The sequence below is a fragment of the Sinocyclocheilus anshuiensis genome, unplaced genomic scaffold, assembly GCF_001515605.1.
Source record: "Sinocyclocheilus anshuiensis isolate Anshui unplaced genomic scaffold, SAMN03320099.WGS_v1.1 scaffold939, whole genome shotgun sequence".
Taxonomy (NCBI): domain Eukaryota; kingdom Metazoa; phylum Chordata; class Actinopteri; order Cypriniformes; family Cyprinidae; genus Sinocyclocheilus; species Sinocyclocheilus anshuiensis.
The window spans coordinates 287,201-307,082 of NW_015544227.1; the positions used below are offsets into that span (position 1 = coordinate 287,201).

At 38.2% G+C, this 19,882-nt stretch overlaps 2 protein-coding genes across 4 annotated transcripts in view; one reads left to right on the forward strand and one right to left on the reverse strand.

The window, feature by feature from the left end:
- Positions 1 to 1,495: 1,495 nt before the first annotated feature.
- LOC107697427 (APC membrane recruitment protein 2-like) lies at positions 1,496 to 5,522 on the reverse strand. The gene has a single exon (XM_016498208.1). The coding sequence runs from the start codon at positions 5,264 to 5,266 to the stop codon at positions 2,693 to 2,695; it is 2,574 nt and encodes an 857-aa protein (XP_016353694.1). The 5' UTR covers positions 5,267 to 5,522; the 3' UTR covers positions 1,496 to 2,692.
- Positions 5,523 to 10,224: 4,702 nt separating this feature from the next.
- The window catches only part of LOC107697429 (probable palmitoyltransferase ZDHHC20), a 17,314-nt gene continuing 7,656 nt past the window's right edge, over positions 10,225 to 19,882 (forward strand). For 2 of the 3 annotated variants that reach the window (XM_016498211.1, XM_016498213.1), the window contains exons 1-10: positions 10,225 to 10,348; positions 12,236 to 12,262; positions 12,490 to 12,584; positions 13,676 to 13,796; positions 16,549 to 16,618; positions 16,701 to 16,733; positions 16,857 to 16,977; positions 17,893 to 17,928; positions 18,607 to 18,739; positions 19,482 to 19,608. In XM_016498211.1, the coding sequence (XP_016353697.1) occupies positions 10,231 to 10,348; positions 12,236 to 12,262; positions 12,490 to 12,584; positions 13,676 to 13,796; positions 16,549 to 16,618; positions 16,701 to 16,733; positions 16,857 to 16,977; positions 17,893 to 17,928; positions 18,607 to 18,739; positions 19,482 to 19,608 (881 nt within the window). In that variant the 5' untranslated portion in view covers positions 10,225 to 10,230. The remainder of the gene's footprint in view (positions 10,349 to 12,235; positions 12,263 to 12,489; positions 12,585 to 13,675; positions 13,797 to 16,548; positions 16,619 to 16,700; positions 16,734 to 16,856; positions 16,978 to 17,892; positions 17,929 to 18,606; positions 18,740 to 19,481; positions 19,609 to 19,882) is intronic. The other variant, XM_016498212.1, reaches the window with a different exon arrangement.

Here is a 19,882-nt window from a genome sequence, read left to right on the forward strand (position 1 = left end):
CTAAAATCATATGCAGATAATATTAAATAGCTTTTTAATCCTATTTGTTGTGACATCACCCGCTGCAATAAACAATTGTGTTTGTCTGCACGTGTAATTGTGAATATGGCTAAGTCCACTGTCATTTTGTGCCATCTGCTTGAGTGGAGGATCACCTCTGGTACAGTCTTGCTTGGCTATATTAGCATGCCAGCCTTTATTCCATTAGATTTAGACAATGCTGTGTAACTAGGGCTCAAAATAGGAACCTCATGCAGGATTTATCTTTTGCACGTCTCCCTGCACTGTTCAATTGCATTCATTGTTTTGCCACCCTAGATCAGACTGCAGGCTGCGTTTGACATTTTCGCTTCGATGATTCACTTCAAATTTTGTAATTGAGGCTGTGATCATCATCATTATTCATTTTCACAATCAGACCGTTTGGCAGTGTTTGGTGCAGCACATGCAACAGACGAGTTAGTGCGTAAGGCTTTCATCTTCTTCAGACCCCAGGGGGGTGGCAGATCAATAAGCAAGGGACGGTTTCCATTAACAGTGGGCTGCTCTTTGGCTAATCACCCTGTGAAGTGGTGAAGTCCTCGTGTTTTTCCAGTTAAACAGTCCCACTGCCCTTGGCTCTGATTTGGACAACAGAGCCTTGTTTGTGCTGTCTCTGTGAGGAGTTTGGTCTATAAATATCCATCCTTTGTTTTTCTTTGCTTTTTTGAGAGAACGAGATCGCTTGCGCACTGCTTTTAGCATTTCTTGCTATGTCACCACCATCAAAAAACACAGCTGTGATGGAACCGAAAAGGCTTTCTTTTTTTCTGCCCTCCCCTTGCTTGTTCTCAATCTCCATCTGTACCACAATCCCTCTCTGTCTCATTCTCATTCTCTCTCTGTGCACCACTGTTCCCCCATTTTAGCCTTCATTCATTCACTTTATATTTTATAAAGGTTGACGATGATCCAGAGCCTCCTGCATTTAAATATCTGTGTCCTCGTTCCTATTAGAGACAACATAACCCATTGGAAATGTTTCATTTGCATGCAGCAGCTGCATGGTTGCGTGGCAGGAATTCTATAGCATCTTAGCCTACAGCTCACTGACCAGGCAATACTGACATTCATGAGGTTTGCTATTCAGGTCAGTGGGTTTTTCAGCCCAACAGCATGGCACTGCAGAGAAACCTGGGGGTGGGGGCTGGCAGTGGTGGGAGGCTCGGACTTTATAGTGGAAAGTTCTGTAGGGTTCCACTTCTCGAACCAAAGAGTAACACAGTTACATAATGTCACTACAGAGGACAATGTACGGCACAGCCAATCTCTTACAACCTAATTCTGTCCTATGCAATCCATTCCCATACCATTAAGCACCCTGCATGACATTTTAAACTGTTCTAGATATAATCACATTTTATTGATTAAATAGGAAACATTGTGACATTAAGATAATCACACCCACTCATTCATACACACACACTCATACACACAAAAATAGTCCTCTGTTAAACGTGCATGTGATAGCAACTTCAAAAAAAAAGAAGAAAAAAAAGGAAAAATAATCCACCCAAATAACACCACTGTCATCCATGAAAGTCTTAGTTTACCTATAACACCAACTGCCTGTGAAACATCACTTCTACTGTCTTTAGCCTTCTTTAACGCAGTCTCAGACAATGTTCAGTGCAGGCAGAAAAAAAAATCCATTGAGTTCCAGAGATCCATATGCCTCATGGTTCCTTGATGACGTTACATACACATTTGCTACAGCTGACAGGCACTGTGTGACTTTAACACAGTGTTTAAAAAAAAACGTGAGAAAACAGGTGGGGAGAGGAAAAGGAGTGAGATGGCTCATCTTGTTGAAAAAGTAGGGCATGCGTTCTGCTACATACATTCAAAAGTTACTGTGGAATATCCTGTCTTGGCATGAACTGTACAGGTAAGAGATTCTGTTTGTTTGCATACAACACGAGGGAGTTCCAAGAAGACTAACATTGATCCACAGTTCACTTGGAAAAAAATTTTTTGGAGAAGACACCAGACAAAAATGTCTAAAAACGAAGGCTAAGTAACAAAGGCTACAAAGACTGCTCTGTAACAAAACTTTTTTTTTTTCTGTGTGGCAGGCAGGATGATAAGAAAAAAGCACCTTTGTAATGATACTGGGCTCTTCTGGTGTTGTAGACCTGGATGAAAACCACAAGACTCCGTGTTGGATTGCTTGTTTCTTCTCTGAGGCTTTTAATTACCACAAAAGACCATTATGGACTATTACAATGCCGGAGATAATGGACGGACACATTGCTTGTTTCTTCAGAGAAGGTCTACATGGCTTTGGATTCCAGGTGAGGGCTCTTGTGCTTTAGTGCCTGCCATTTAATTTGCATGTTTGGTTGCCATGGAGATAACTTAGACAGGGCCTGTGGGTGTGCTGTCTGTTCCTGGTTGCACACAGAGTTGAATCCACAGCATCAGTCTGTTCAAGAGTGATATGAATAAAAACACCCAGCTGATAAAAGAATTGTGTGGTTGACACCAGTGTGTAAATTAGTTCAAATAACGATAATAATCCAGTTGTTCCTGTAAAGATTTTTGCTGCAAAAGGCGCAGTGATGCCTGATCGAATATCAAAAAGTAAATCTTGAGAAAACTGTTGCCAGTGGAATGTTTCAGGATTTTGTCATAGACAGAATTATTATATCAGTTATTTTCGGGTGGCGGCAGCTGTAGCTGTTGGTGCAGGCTTATTGCTGGTCCGGCGAACAGGCATTTTGGACACCGGTATCTTAGAACGTGTGGCTTCTGCCCTACCCTGTACAGAATGGTAGGCTGCAGTAGATCCGTGTTTGATTGGGATCTTGGATTCCCGGGTTAAGCTTGTGGCACCAGCTGCAGGACCTGATGATGTCTGGAGACCAAGTTTTCCATCAAGAATGTCGTCTTGGCTGTGGGAGAGGGTTGGGGTGACAGCCCCCGATTCTGTGGAGACATCACTGAGGGCCTCCTTGCTGCTGCTTTCCCGTGAGAGAGTGAATGGGGTCTCCTCTTCATGTACCGGTGTTGGTAGATTTGAGTGGTCCTCATCTCCATTGGGCTGGGAATCTCGATGAGGCAGCTTAGGAGGTCTACCTCCACCGCTAACAGGGATCTTACTCAGAGTTGTAGGCTTCGCTGCAGGGCCCCTTTTCACTGCCTTGCTGATGCTTTGAGTAGCCACCAAGTCTCTATTGTCAATTCCTTCTTGTCTTACCAGGTCCTCCCTTACATCTATCCTGGCGTCATCATCCGCTCTTTTTGAAGAAATGAATGATGGAGCAATACCAGGAGGAGACTTCAGGACAGGAACTTGTGGTGCAGAGGTAACTGTGGGTGATTTTGTGGTGGCAGAGGAAGAGGTAAGAATAGGAGCAACAGCAGATGGAGATTTAGCAATGGGAACAGTTGGTTCAGAGATGGAGGCTTTCCTTACAGATGTTGTGCCAGTTTGGGTGCTAGATTTTGAAGTTTGTCCTGTGGGTTGTTTTGTCTCAAGCTTGGCAATAGGAGCAGTGTTTCGGCTTGTCGACAATCCAAATGTTGTTACAAATTTTGGTCTTGGTGTTGGTGCAGGGGCAGGGGTAGGTTTACCAAAAAGTGGTGGATAAGGGGTGTATTTGGTTGCAGAGGTAGACATAGTATGTTTGGATTCATGGGTAATGCTGGGAGTGGGTTTTGTTGCAGGGGTTGGGGCTTGAGTAGGTTTAGTTACAGGGGTTTGGGCAGGTTCAGTTTTAGTAACAGCAGCAAGTTCAGGGGTAGAACTAATTGTGGGTGAGGTGAATGTTTCGGAAGTAGGGGCTGAGATGGACGGAGGAATGGGTGTAGAGGATGGAATAGGTTTGGTCATTGGGGCAGTTGTGGAGCTAGATATTGTGTCTGGTTTGATTTCAGGGCTAGATTTAGGGGACAGGGTAGGTTTAGCTGGGGAAGTTGTAGATTTAGTTGTGGGGCTTGATATAGGGCTTGGGGTAGGCTGTGTAATGGAGACAGATGTAGCGGTTGGGGTAGGTTGGATAATTGGAGTAGTTGTTGCAGTTGCTGTGGCTTGAGGAATTGGGATAGGTGTTGGTGTTGGGGTAGGCTGGGTTATAGCTGATGGTGTAGGGGTGGGTTTGGCGAGAGGGCTGGACGTTAGAGTAGGGATAATAGGGTCAGTAAGCATAGATGATGACATTTTGGACACCGGAGAGGATGTTGAAGTAACTGCAGGTTTTGTCAAAGGGCTGGGAATAGGTTTGGTGGTGGTAGGTGAAGGGGTGGGTTTGGTTGCTAAAGTAGGGGAAGGTTTGAAGTAGGTGGTTGGGCTGAGAGTAGGAGAAGGGCTAGACTTTGATCTGGTAGAAGTCGAAGAAGATGAAGTCTTCTCAGAATTATCCACTTTCAATGTGCTAGGTGCTCCCTCCATTCGACTGCTAGCTTTGACCCATTCTGCCTCGACGTCTGCTACAATATCTCCACATGCTGTTAGTGAATCAAAGCTTAAAATTGATGAGATATCTCCAAGCAGTGTGCTCAGGCGTTCATTTGCTGGAGGTTTGGTTGACCCGCTCACCTTTGCAGAGTCCTCAGATGACGTAGGGCCCTCTTGTGGTGTAGGAAGCTTAGGCTTTTCCTCTGTCCCCTCCACAGAGCGAGGTGGAGGCCCGGGTGTCAATGTGAGACTCTCCTTTATAATCTCAACGCTGTTGGAGCGGGAAGCAAGAAGGGGAGGGCCAGGTTCACCCTCCTCCTCATCCTCTTTCTCTTTACCATGCCAGCGCGCTGTACCAAACAATCCCTTTAGGCCCTTCCGTTGCCGCCCGGGCCTCTGAGACTCGGTCTGAGTCTGCCGTTCTCCAATCAGTCCCCGTCTGCCTTTGCGAAGCATATTGAGGAAGCTCAGAGACTTAGCAGAGGTGAGGGAAGAGATGGAGTGCCGTGTAGAAGTAGTTTCTGAATTCATGTTCCCACCTGTGAACTCCTCCATTGGAGCATCGTCCTGTTGACTCTCATCCTCCTGGTCAAGATCCACCTGCTCTGCCTCTGCTTCTGGGGCAGTAGGTTCATTTAATCCATCCAGGGTTTTGCTCATTGACGGCGGTGACTTAGGGCCTCCATCTCCTTTCCCACGTATGGAGAAGATGCTAGTGACGCTGCTCCCAGGCTTCCGCTTGCCGAATAGTTTGAAGGCTTTTCTGATTTTACCTGGAGGCTGAGGGTCACATGGCGGTGGTTCACAGCTCTCAGACTGTGCATCCATATTCCCGCTCCACTGCAGTGTCTCTTTACCTTCGTCTTGATGTCTCAGTCTACCTTCACACGTCCCCTCTTTGTAATCTCACGCTCAGATGAATGAAATACAACTCTAATGAGAATAAATAAAATACCTTTTCTCTTTATATTTTTGTAGACTGTTTTTGCTAGCAATGTGTATCTATCTCCGTCTCCACTCTCGTTCCCTCCCTCTGTCTATTGCTCTTTTTAAAGCACTCCCTCTTTCTCTCTCTCTGCTGTTCCTCCCTCCCTAGCCTCCGCCCTCCCTCTCCCTCTCTTTCTCTCTCCTCCTCTGGTCACCATGGCAACTGAAGGTCTAAGCAGCTTTCGTCAGCAATGGAGCGGAGCCAGGGGCTGTCATCATCCTACCCTCTTTCCTTCTTTCTCTCTTTCCCCGTTCACTCCCTGTTTTCGTCCAACTAAGTGTTCCCATCTCTCACATCCCAGTTACTCATCCAGATTTATCCTTCCTATTTGTGACTGTTCTCTTCATATCAGCATCACTGCTGCATATGGAACAAATGACAACACAGGCAGCAACTGGCTCAGTTTACAGCATCCCTGCTGTGATAGATTAACAAACAAGCCACTCAAAATATCAGTCTGATTGGAATATGTTACCACTCCAAACCTGTGTATTGAATTTATGTACATCATAGGGAGGACATACTGGAACGGTGTTGAAATTTTCTATTTAATATGGCTATGATTGTTATGAATTGTCAAGTCTTGTTCTCCCCATAATTTCCTTCACTTTCCCATCTCCTGTCGTCTCACATGCATGTCTTTCTCTAACAATCTTCCTTCTCTCCTTCTGCCCCTCCCACTCAACCACCCACAATCTGTCTCTCTCCCACACACACACACACACACACACACACACACACACACAGGTACGTATGTAATTCCTGTAGGACATAAGTTCATGCACTACATTATGTGCTTGTAGCCCCTCCTTTTGCTTAGCAGTGTCACACCTATTTCTCTAGGGTCTTATTGACAGAAGGATTCCAGTCATTAGAACTCATTTTTATTTTTATCAGCATTCCTCTCATCATGAATCTGACCCAACTTTCCCACCCAGTATCTTCATCTCTGCATCTGTCTGCTTTTTGCCATTTCATGATCTCCCCATTTTTCGAAGTAGTTCTCTCTCCCTATTTGTCTCTTTTTTCCATTTACGTATGAGATTACATACCACACCCATCTCTCTGTTCTTGCACATCCAGTTTGCTGATGCATATCATGAGTTTTCAGCAAAGTGGATTTTGAATGCACATTACATACAAATAAATAAATAAAGTATGATTAGGTTGCATAATTCTAGGCAAACAAGTGTTAAACTTCAAACTTTGAATTTATAACCATGTTTATATATTTTGTTTAGAAAGCCCATATGTTTCAGAAAATCAGAAACACGTAGTAATTATTTTAGAAATCTTTTATATTCAAATCAAGAACCATTTAAAAAAAACATTTAGAAGCATTTTTGTAACACTAAACTAAGATTTATAGCTAAAATTCTTTAAATATGAAATATGAAAATGGAGAAAACTGAAACTGCAAGATTTCATGCATTTTTCAATTTAATTTTTTTCTCCGATTTGTGTATTTTGATTCTTTTTACAATCAGTTTTAATATATACTGTACAGGTTTTGTTATATGTTGCAGGTTTTCCCCCTCATACTCTCGGGACTGCTGTATAATGTACTTGCCTATCCATTTCATTTTACTACACTTTGTTCTGAATAAAAATACAATAGTTTGGGGGAAAAATAAATTTTTTTCTTATCTTCTGTTGGCCACCAAGTCGGCAAGGACTGTCACTGGTGTCCCCTCAAAAGTAGCTGAGTGAATGACACTTTGTGTACTTCCATCCATGTACATCTACTTTTCTGTTCTTATCTGTTCAGTATTCTCTCTTTTAAAACAAGCCACTTTCCTCCTTCCTTCACCCCATCGCAACGAAACAATGAATTCATTCATTCCTTAAGTGATGCTTTCACTGGGGCTCACTAAACAGGGGCGACTCGCCAGACAGAACAACACATTACTCTGTGCTGAGACACACAAGCACACAAATAGTTATGAAAAAAAGAGTGATTGGCTAGAACAAATGTTGGAAGAGATAAACCACCCACGAATGTGCCACCTCTTAAAACATTTGTCAATTCAGTTCAAGTCAAGTTAATTTTTCTCCTACATATTAGAGGAGCCTCAAAAATCATTAAATTGCAAATCATCTGTATTGTGACACATCAGAGTGAAACATATTATAGAATAAGAAAAAAAAATGTAGGATGGGGACTTGGTTCTATCTGTCGTTTGTTGATTGGATGAAGGCAGATCTAAATGCCATGGTTTAAGTGGCCAAAAATGACTAGAGAATATATGTTACCAGAGAGAAGTCTGTCATTTTATTGGAAGATACAGATATGACATTTTTACAGTAATAGTTCACCCAAAAATTAAAATTTCCTGAAAATGAACTCACCTGCCATGGCCATCCAAGATACAGATGAGTTTGTTTGTTTATCGGAACAGATTTGAAGAAATTTAGCATTATATCACTTGCATACCATTGGATCCTCTGCAGTGAATGGGTGCCGTCAGAATGAGAGTCCAAACTGCTGATAAAAACATCAATAATCCACATGTAATCAGTGCTTAATCTGTGCAAGACAACTTTTTCAATGGAGAAAGCAATAGTATGGATAGAGGACTGGTATTTTAGCTGGAAGCAATGGAAGCAAACAGCTTTTCAAATGACATTAAGTGATGACTGGAGTCATGCTTTTATCAGCTGTTTGAACTCTAGCTCTGATGGCACCCATTCACTGCAGAGGGTCCACTGGTGATGATCATTTTTGGGTGAACTATTCTTTCAATAAAAATTAATAAGTCAATGGATGGAGCATTCACAATAAGATAAAAAATGTGCATTTAGAAAATGCTTTCAGGGTGATTTTTCAGTTCATGCCAACTGTAGCAGCACGTTTCTGCTGTGCTCCATCGTCTTTGCAAAAAATGTGATCAGTAGCCTGTATAAAAAATCACACCCAGTGCAAGAAGGTTAATTTAGACAAGTGAGAGTGAGAATTTCTCACTGAGAGTGAGTTTATATTTCATAAAAAGGCCCAATATCTGCTGAAGCAGTTCTACTCAGCCGTCATTGAGTCTGTCCTGTGCACTTCAGTAACTGTCTGGTTTGGTTCAGCTACAAAATCAGACATCAGAAGACTACTTCTGATTCTGAATATAGTGTCAATATTTGACAAGTTGGGAGTGAGAATGTGTTGATCAGTCAGGTGTGTAAATATAAACACTCAATAACATTAATATGCAGTCTCAAGACTGCTTTTAATCATTTGAAATGAATCTGTACTGTATATAAGTTTGTAAGCTAATAGGCTTACAAAAGGGACTCATTATATCAACACTTACAGCGCAGAGTGTAAAGAGAGGGAGGCTGTGTGTGTGTGTGTGTGTGTGTGTGTGTGTGTGTTTTATCAAAAGCAAGAGATCTAAATCAGGCCCAGCACAAGATCTCCTTATCACACGTAAGTGCATGAACAGACAATTTGTTCTTTGTTTCATGTGTTGTTGGTCCTCTGATGAACCTTCTGAAACCTCCCGAGGAAAAGAGCAGAGATGGAGAGAGAGGACCAGAGGGGGCTGTTCATGAAATGAAACACATCTGGAAACAATACTGCAATTCCCCCGCAGGACAGGGCTCGAGGTGGAAAACGAATCTAATAAATCTCACAAATAAACCGACTTACCATTCGGCCCACCAAGCTAGCAAACTGAAGATTAATCAAATTATGCACAAATGAAAAGTACCACATTGATGGTGACATTTGAGACTTCCAGTCTAAGTCATTAACTAGAAAAAACCTAGCTGGATGATTCAAATCCATCCAGACTGTAACATTGATCCCCCCCCCCACTGTTTCAATGGGAGATCAACAGTAGTGACGCTTAAACTACTGCGCTGCTGCCCTCTGCCGACGTACTGCCAAGTTGCAAGTGAAATATCAAATGAACTTTTGCTGTTTTGTTCTGCTTATTTTATTTCACGAATAAAACAATAGTTGTAACACCGATGACAAATTCTCATAAAATATACATTTAAATAGCAATAGATCATAGATTAACAAAATAACACCAGAATGTAACAACAATGACGTGTAAATGATCAAATAAAAGTGGAAAAAAACAAAAGCATATTAATAAACTTTCAATATGGCGTGCACATTTAAACGGCCGTAAGCACTTTGACCTTTGACTTGGTTTGACTTAAACATGTTTAGAAATTATTTAAAACAATACATTTGCTGAAGTATATTTCAAATTATATGTAAATGTATTTTCAACTAATATTTTTGAAAAATATATATAAAAATATATTTAGCCTTTCACATATTTCAATCCAAGAAAATACATCCATATACAGTATATTTTACATTTGAGAAAAAAAGCTTTTAGTTTATAGATAACTATTTATTAACATAAATTTCCTTCTGAACATAAAAAATACAAATCAGCATGGAACATACTTTACAATATTAAAAAAAGAAACATTAAAATATATATAAACAAAATAAACATTATTAATTTATTATAACTATAAGATTGGAAATAAAATAATGTAAGGTCCGATAAGATGCAAGGCAGAATGGCAAAGATGAACGCTGATTTAAATTTGAGCGTACTGTTCCTTTAAGGCTCATTTATAGCATAATAAGACAAACACATAACTACATATCAGAATGAAACTCTGCGTTTATTGTATTATTAATTTAAAAAGGACACATTGGAGAGCAGTTGTCCGATAATGTGGAATTAATGTGCTGCTGGTGTGAAGCAGGTCTTTGTTTTTCCCCGCGCGCATAGATCGGCCTCGAGCCGTGACGTCACCGACACCCTTTCCGAGGGTCGGATTAAAGATGGCGCCCTTTCATGCGGTAAAATGCTGTCAGCGGGGTTTATCCTGGATACCTGTGATTTTTATCAACCTGGTCGTGTGCTGGTCCTACTACGCTTACGTGGTGGAGCTCTGTATATGTAAGTGTCGACCTAAGTTGACTTGGTTGAATGGAGCACAGCAGATAAAAGTTGCTGGTTAGTTGTTGCAGTGGTTTGGGCAGGAAGTGTCAGTAACTGACTGGTACCAGATAATGTAACGTTACCGAAATTCAATTCAGTTTCTCTGTATACTACCCGTGCGTAATTCATGTCGAATGTCATGAATTGTTTATAAAGTTGTGTTTTGATATCAGTTATTGTATGCAGCGTTAGTTCAAGTTCGAGCGATAAGTCCAGCTGTTAAACTCATCGAGATGCTTGATACTTAAAGAGCAGATTAGAGATGCTTTCTTACTGAAAAGAACGTTCTCTTATTAACGTTGTCTTAATTAGACCGCAAAGTATGTCTTGTCATGAAAATTTCTGACTAATAAACTGTTTTGTTCTTCATTAGTCACATAAGTAGTTGTTCATGTCAAGCAGTGTCATTTAGTGGGATATGCTATACTTCCTTTTTTGTCCTGTATTGAAAATGTATAATTATCGTATATGCTGATCATCTCATTACTTGATTAAATAAATATGGAATATTTATGCTTTTCAAAATTCCATTGTCCCACTGCAGGATTATCTTAAGTTTGGGATAATTTACCCTAAATGATTTATTTATTTATTTATTAATTTTTTTTTTTAGCATTTTTGCATTTTATGGGTAAAATTTCCATTTAAGCGAACAAAGCTAAAAGGGATTATTATTATTTTTTATATAAAAGTGTGAAACATGAATGACTGCACACATCTGTGCTGCTGAAGTCTTTAACTTCAGCTGTTGTTAACCACTTCACAGTGAGCTCTACACTCACTGTAGTTCCACCCATGTATTACTTCATCTGTTTCTAAAAATACTAATTTCATTGTGTTGTGTTGGGGTCCATTTATTTCCCTAGTAAAGTGCAGTGATATATTGTGAATCCTTCCTTATTGATTTACCACCCCCCCCTCAAATCTGTCTCAAATCAGAGTCTCAAATCTGATGTGATAGCCTCATGACTGCATGAGAGTTGCAGGGAAAATCTCAAATTAACTTTATTTTTTTTCTGTTTTTTATTTTATTTAACAGATGAAACAAGAGTTGTGACATCAATGACAAACTCTCATAAAATATTAATTTAAGCAGTGATAAATCATAGATTAATAAACTGTAACACCAGTGAGAGATAAATTAACCAAGTTGAAAAAAAAATGAAGGAAAGTGAATAGACTTTAAATGTGGTGTACACATTTAAGCAACCTTCGTAGTTTGACTTTGAAAGTACTTTTTAGAAATTAAAATATTTAATTTATTACAATATTTAATAAAATAATTGTAGTTAATGAAAATAAATAGTTAATTAATAAGCAAGTGAGAGTAGCAAGTAAAATCTCAAATCAGCTTTTGCTGTTTTCTTCTGTTTCGCATTTAATTTCACAAATGAAGCAAGGGTTGTAACCCCAATGACATTCTCATAAAATATTATTAAAAAAATATTTAAACATTTTTTTAAATATTTAATAAAATAAAAATGAATGTTTAATGAAAATAAAAATGTAACTAATAAAAAAAATTTCTTTTAAAAAATGACTCCTACTGTCAGAGATTTCACTGACTCTGCCGTCGCGACATGCATCTGTCAGTCACTTGAGTCGTCATGACAACCAGGGTATTCCATCCATGATGGACACAAGGCTCTTTCTGACAGCTCTCTGCCAGATGGCAGTACCAGTCGCCCGGCGCTCTTGCCTTAGTGGGCTGATCTGGTGGAAACTGGAAGGGTGCTGAGATAGAATTAGCGGTATCCCAGCACTCAGCAGATGACTTTGTGAATTGGGCCAGTTGTTCTTTCTTGATGGTATTGCTGAATGATCTTTGCTTGTTTCTCTCTGCAGACACAATCTCCAACACAGAGGAGCAAGGTAAGAGGAACTCCAGTGTAGCCAAGCACACAATATTGCAAAAACAGTTAACAAATCCTTCTGTTGGCTAATCTGGCCTCCTGTTGTTCTTAGTCACATGTTTTGTCACACCAGAATGAACAAAACATCCCATTTATATTATGAAGTAGCAGCTTTTATTAGGTTATCAAGTAAGTATGAATTATGATTTGTTTTACTAAAATTCCCTCATGCTGTTTTTCTTGCAGTTATTTATCTGTTAGTGTTTCACGTCTTTTTCTTCATGTTCATATGGTCCTACTGGAAGACCATCATTTCCAAGCCTGCCAGCCCCTCAAAAGAGGTATTCGTTCTCGCTATTTCTCTCCGTTTTTGTTCCTTTATTTACTGTCTAGGTTTTGCCTCAGAGCCCAGATCTTGCGTTAGAGAACAAGTGGTGACCCAATCTAGTTCTGTTGCTGGTTTTGAGAATGTGGGCAAGTTGTACAACCTCTCCATGTTGCCATCTGTCTAACTCCTACCAAGTCACAGATTAATTAATAGATACACCTATTCATTTTTCCATCTTAAATTGCTGACGGATGATTTTCCTCTTATTAGTGACACTGACAGACATCAGAACAGACATGTTGAGATTCAGTAGTCCGTTGTTGTTATTGTTAACTAAAACTCAAATATAAATATTGAATGATGAAGTAAAAAAAAAAAATTGCTTTGGCAGCTAGCGGATATACAAAAGTTTAATTCGAAGTACTAAAATTACTAAAACGGAAATTGTAAATAAATTAAAGCTAAATAGAATAATAATAAAAAAAATATTAAAACTCAAACTAAAATTAAAAAAACTGAAAATATAAAAAAAGACAAAATAAATACTATGCTACTATGTAAATTCTACTAAACAGCACTGCACTGGTCTAGATCTGGTTAAGGGTTTCTTCCTTATTACTTGGCTCTCAGGTTCTCATTCCACCTGGGCTGTGTGGGAGCAAAATATTTATCATACTGTAATGTGTATGTGGTTGGCTCCAGGCTCAGTAATGTTCCTCACATCTGGAGGAGGAGCAGAAGCAGCGGGAGCCTTTAAACTCTGGCTGCTCTGTAGTTTTATTACCGCAGAATATAATGACAGAGAAGAGGAAGAAGGATGTAAGAAAAAAATAATTTGACGTTTTGAACTGCCTGTGGGATGTGAGTCATGGCTTAGCAGTTAGCACACATTCTCAAACACACTGAGCTGATTTGGACAGTGCAAGTCCGGCTCACATAATTTCTTGTCATGTCTCTATCATCTTGTCAATAAAGATGGCAAAAATTATATTAAAGTGTTTTTGTTAAAAATTTAAATGTCTGCTTGATTTTAGTTGCGTATGCTGATTCATATTAGTCTATTCTCACACACATCTCCATCTAACATCCTGTTGTCTCTCTTAGTTCTGTCTCCCTAAAGTGGACAAAGAGCTCTATGAGAAGGAGGAGAATCCAGAGGCCCAGCAGGAAATCCTGAAGAGAGTGGCCAGAAATGTATTCATATATACATGCACAGGATCTGGGGGTAAGCTTAAAAACTTACAATGGCATTGAAGTCCCTCATACTTCTTTTTTTATAATGTTCTGCAGTTAATTCGGCCCCAGCCACTAGTGTTCGACCGATATGGGTTTTTTGACAGCCGATGCCGATATCTTGGAAAGCAGAATGGCCGATATAAAGCAGATATAATTGTATTTATTTTAATTAATATTTAAGAAATTTGAAATCATTTGAAAATGGATTAAAAAATAAATTTGTAAAATAAACATACTTATACTTTAGATGACAAAGTATTTTTCACAAATAAATATTTAATAAAAATATAATTAAAAAGGAAGTAAACTGTAACCAACAGAGCACTCAGTATTCTGGGAAGTTTGTGTGCATTGGGACTCATATTTTTTAAAATAAAGCCAAGGTAACACTTATTTTACATACAGCACACAGTGAAAATGACATGAATATGACAGTGCGCAAATGCATAAAGTGCAACATAATTTGAAATCACAAGTTTAAAGTTTAAAGCATTCAATTCACACGGACCGACCGTCCTGGATAAAATTGTTTTTTCAAATAAAGCCAAGGTAACACTCATTTTACATACAGCACACAGAGAAAATGACATGAAGATGACAGTGGGCAAATGCATAAAGTGCAGCATAATTGGAAACCACGAATTTAATGTTTAAAGCATTCACTTTGCACGGACCGAAAGTCACGCAGAGAACACGCGATCATGCAGGTCACATGCACACTTCACAAGATCTCACAACTGGATTCGACTAAGTCTGCAAGGTTTGTAAAATTAAATGTTCATTAGTCATTCAAAGATTTGTTTAAATGATATAAATGCGTATTTGCTGAATGCTGACAGCAAACGAGAAAGTATAATGTTTGCCTTTCTATTACTAATCATATAAAAGCAATCGTTATAATACTTTTTGTATACATTTTAATTCCTTTTTTTAACAGGTCTATCGGATTATTAGAGAGACTTCTATCCGTATTAGACAGAACTGTTAACGATGACGGCGTTACAGGCGATACAGTTTATCAGCCACTAATACTTTTAGGTACCTTTTGAGAGTATATTTAAAACTTAGAACTAAAAATGTGTCATTTAAAGTTTGCATCAACTTTTTACTGTTACGGTGAAAACATATGTAATATAAAAAGCATTAAATGATAAAAAATTGTTACTAGCAATGTCAGACTTTTGAACTATCTTTTTGCATACTGAATTGTGATTTGTTGTCTTTGTCTTATACACTACCATTCAACAGTTCAAGTCAAGTCTGCTTTATTGTCAATTCTTCCACATGTACAGCACATACACACAGAGAATTGAAATTGCGTTACTCTCAGACCCTTGGTGCATACAGATAACACTAACAGTAGAACATAAATACAGATATACAGATTAAATATAAAATACAACTATACAAATATACAAATAAGGTAAAATGTAAAAAAAAAATATATATAAAAAAAATATATATAAAGCAGCACACGGCACATGGCAGATAGAGTGCAAACCAGTGAAGTAAACAACAGTGCAGATATAATGATTTGTAGTGCAAAAAGAGCTTATTTAGACTGATTAAAGTGACAGGGCTGTCTGCTGATCACTGATGTGCTGGTACAGTTCAACAGTTTGAGGTCGGTTAAGATTTTGTTAATGTTTCTGAAAGTCAATCATCACAAAGCTGCATTTATTTGATCAAAAATAGAATAAAAACTGTAATATGGTGAAATATTATTACAATTTAAAATAACTGTTTTCTATTTTAATATACTTTAAAATACAAATTATTTCTGTAATGCAAAGCTGAATTTTCAGCATAATTACTCCAGTCTTCAGTGTCACATGATCCTCCAGAAATCATTCCAATATGCTGCTCTAGACACATTTTCTTCAATAGTTGGCATTGTTGAAAACAGTTGTGCAGCTTAATATTTTTTTGAAGCTGTGATAATTTTTTCACAGGATTCTTTGATGAATAGAAAGTTCAAAAGAACAGTGTTAATTTGGGGGAAAAAAATAAATAAAAAAATATATATAATATGCTATATATAGTGCTGCTAGTTTGTGAACCCTTTAGAATTGTCTATATTTCTGCATAAATATAACCCAAAAAATCAACAGATTTTCATGCAAGTCCTGAAAGTTGACAAAAAGGACCCAATCAAACAAATGAGATGAAAATATCTACTTTGTCATTTATTTATTCAGGAAAATGATCCAATATTACATATCTGTGAGTGGCAAAAGTATGTGAATCTCTGCCCATCTGCAATTTGCTAAAGATCATGTGGACAAGCCAGAGGAATACTGGAGAAATGTATTGTGGATGGATGAGACCAAAATAGAACATTTTGGTTTAAATGTGAAGCGTTATGTTTGGAGAAAGAAAACACTGCATTCCAGCATAAGAACCTCATCCCATCTGTGAAACACGGTGGTGGTAGTATCATGGTTTGGGCCTGATTTGCTGCATCTGGTCCAGGACGGCTTGCCATCATTGATGGAACAATGAATTCTGAATTATACCAGCAAATTCTGAAATATAATTTTATTATTTATTTTTTCTGCAACAATGTGAAAGTCTTTACTGTCACTTTTGATCAATTTAATGCATCATTGCTGAATAAAAGAATTAATTCAATTTTCTATAAAAAACATTATACTGACCCCAAACATTTGAATGGTTGTGTATGTATCCTATACCTGTGACACACTGTTCAGAATTTTGAATGAGTCCTCTGCCCTCCTCAGCTATCCGGTACTGTGACCGCTGTCAGTTGATCAAACCGGACAGATGTCATCACTGCTCCACATGTGACAGGTGAGTCCACTCAGAAAACATTCTTATCTTGTCTGTATTGGATTTGCACAATATGTATTTTGATCCTTTTTATTTTTCCCAGATGCGTGCTGAAAATGGATCACCACTGTCCATGGTACGCACATCTGTGGATGCATTCATCTTATAATCTGAAGTTATGTTGCCACATATTCTATCACTTAGGTGCTTTAGCTACTATGTGGCTTATAACTCTGTTTTTCTCTCTGTTTTCTTCCAGGGTTAATAACTGTGTTGGATTCTCCAACTATAAATTATTTGTGCTGTTCCTGGCGTACTCTATGCTGTACTGCGTCTACATCGCTGCCACAGTTTTGCAGTACTTTATCAAGTTCTGGACAGTAAGTCCACACATTCACACAAAGACATCTGATTCCTCTCGTTTCTCACACTTCTCGCTTCTCATCTTCTGCTATTTCAGAGAGCCAACTTCAGCTTGTTTTTCCATTAATCTGTTTTCCTGTCTGCATCAATATAAATTGCAGATAGTCTAAAGAATTATGTGAAGGCTAATGTATAGTCAGATGGTCATTATCACAAAATAAACCCCAATAGGGAGATTAGGATTTAGCTCATTTTATCCTGCTTATTACAAGGCTACACACTAAATAAATAAATATAAATATTGAATTGAGTTTCAATTATTTTAATAAGCAAAAAGATAGCCTGCAGATATCTGTTTCAAATAAAATGTTCTATTTTTTTTTTAAGAATCCTGTGGGGGGGGTGACTATTACAATTTCCACAAAAATATTAAGCAGCACAACTGTTTTAGCATATTTTAATGATTTCCAAAGGATCATGTAACACTAAAGACTGGCGTAATGATGCTGAAAATTCAGCTTTGCCATCACAGGAATAAATTATATTTAAAAATAAATCAAAATAAAAAGCAGTTTTTAAAATAGTAATAATATTTTACAATATTGCTGTTTTTACTGTATTTTGAATTACAATTTTTATATAAAATAAGCAGCTTTGGTGATTTAAGAGACTTCCGTAAGAGACTTCTTTCAAAAACATTAAAAATCATACCAAAACCAAGCTTTTGTGTTGCAGTGGATGCTGTTTTTTTCATTTATATACATCAATATAACACTATATATTTTCCTCCATATATTTTTACTAAAACATTTTATGTCGTGCAATGATCTTTGTGTGTGCGTGTCAGTTTTTTGAGACGCAGAAAGAAGGAAGAAAAAAGGGATGAGTCTGCTTCTAACATTCTATCTGTGTTTTTAACACTTTGTCTGAAGCTTTGCAGACGGAGGGCTATAGAGCGTTGCCCGGAGGTAAACCACTCACGCTTGCTTTGCACTGTTGTGACTCTGGGCGATGGTTTGATGTTGCACTGTTGACTCATTTTGCTTTTTCTTTTACTGATTAAAATAAACAGCAGAGTTGCAATAAAGAGTGTAGTTTAGCATATTAAAATATACAGATGCTTCTTAGTGGTACAGCAGCCAGTTCTTACCAGACATGGATTGTAGTGTTGAGGCTGTTAGATCTAGAGGTCTTCTTGAGCTCTACAACTACATCTGATGCCATTAAATAAATTTGGACATCTGACGATATTAAAGGTAATGTGTGTAATTTTTTTCTATTCTAGTTTGACAGCAGCACTGGCTCAACCAGTGGTGTGAGTTTGGGGTGGGATTTTTTCCCCCCCCAATGCTTTGGGGAAATCGCAAATGGGAAAGTGTCTGGGAAACGCTTTTTCACTTTGTGTGGCGATGCTAGTGGTACAGAAATTACGCACTTCACCTTTAAAGAAATCAGCTGTCAATTCAGTTTATTTGTAAAGTGCTTTTTAGAGCAGCCTTACAAATGGCCCAGTGAGCAAGGGTCTTGCCTAAATATGCCTTAGTAGTGCTCTTCAAACTACACTGGTATATTTGATGAATGTATCTCCAAAAAACACTTTTTTTTTTTTTTGTCATTCTCTCATGTTCTGCTTTCTTGCTCAACAGAATCACTTGCCAGACACTCATGCAAAGTTCCACGTGTTGTTCCTGTTCTTTGTGGCGGCCATGTTCTTCATCAGCATCCTGTCACTCTTCAGCTACCACCTGTGGCTCGTGGGAAAAAACAGAACCACTATAGGTAAGATGTTGTTAATACTTGCTGCTGCTTTTTCATAAGCTTTGTAATTAATTTCCAACTGCTTAAATGTTGTTGCTGCTGTTTCTTGCTTTTTCATCTCCTCCTTTTCCTTCACCTTTTTATCATCTTTTTTTGACTTAATTATTCTCCAGCTGTTGAAATTGTTGTTGTAGTTGTTACCTTCTTCTCCTCCTTTTATTCCTCTGTCTCCTTATTCTTCTACTTCTCTTTCTTCTCCTTCCTTTCCTCCTCTTTCTCCTCATAATTTCTTTAAAGTTTAATTAATCTCCCAACTGTTAAAATGTTATTTATTTTGCTCCTTATTCTCCTTTTTTTTTTAGAAATCCTTTAGATTCTGATTACATCCTCAAAGAATTTCAGTCCAGGTTCATATTTCCTTTTCCGTCACTCTTTGTTCTTCTAGTCCTCCTTTTTCTTCGCTCCATATTGTGACCTATTTTTGATCATTTCTTACTGAGGGAAACTGCAGTCACATGTTCAGTCAAATAAAACTTTGCTGATAGAAGTAAAATGTAAATGAATGTGGGGGTGGATTGTGGGTGTGCTTATGAACAATATTTAGGTCAAACTTCAAGAGGAAAAGAAGGGAAAAAAAAACTTTTCTGTGCCCTTCAATGCAGTTTTGATGCACCTCGCAAAGGTTGTTCTAAAGTTAAGGATGTCATTTGTGTTGTGTAGAGCAGGAACAGACCTCATCCTAATCTCTCATTCATCTGTTCAGAGGCGTTCAGGGCACCGGTGTTCAGAAATGGCCCAGATAAAAATGGCTTCACTCTGGGCTTCCGCAAGAATGTCACCCAGGTGTTCGGAGACCAGAAGAAGTGTTGGTGCTTGCCCATTTACAGCAGGTACAAAACACATCCATCAAGCATCATTTGGGATTTTACAGTGTTTGAGAGGAAGCGTTAATGCATTTCAATTAAAAATTGCAAAACTAAAAAAAAAAAAAAAACGTTTTTCTTTGGAATTCAGGAATGTGTATTAAGAATGTGAATAAGATTCATTTTAAATTCATGTTAATATTAAAGGGGACATACACACATTTTCGCCAATCTCATGTTAATCTTGAGTACCTATATAGTAGTATTGCATCCTTCATATCGCCGAAGAGTATTTAGTTTT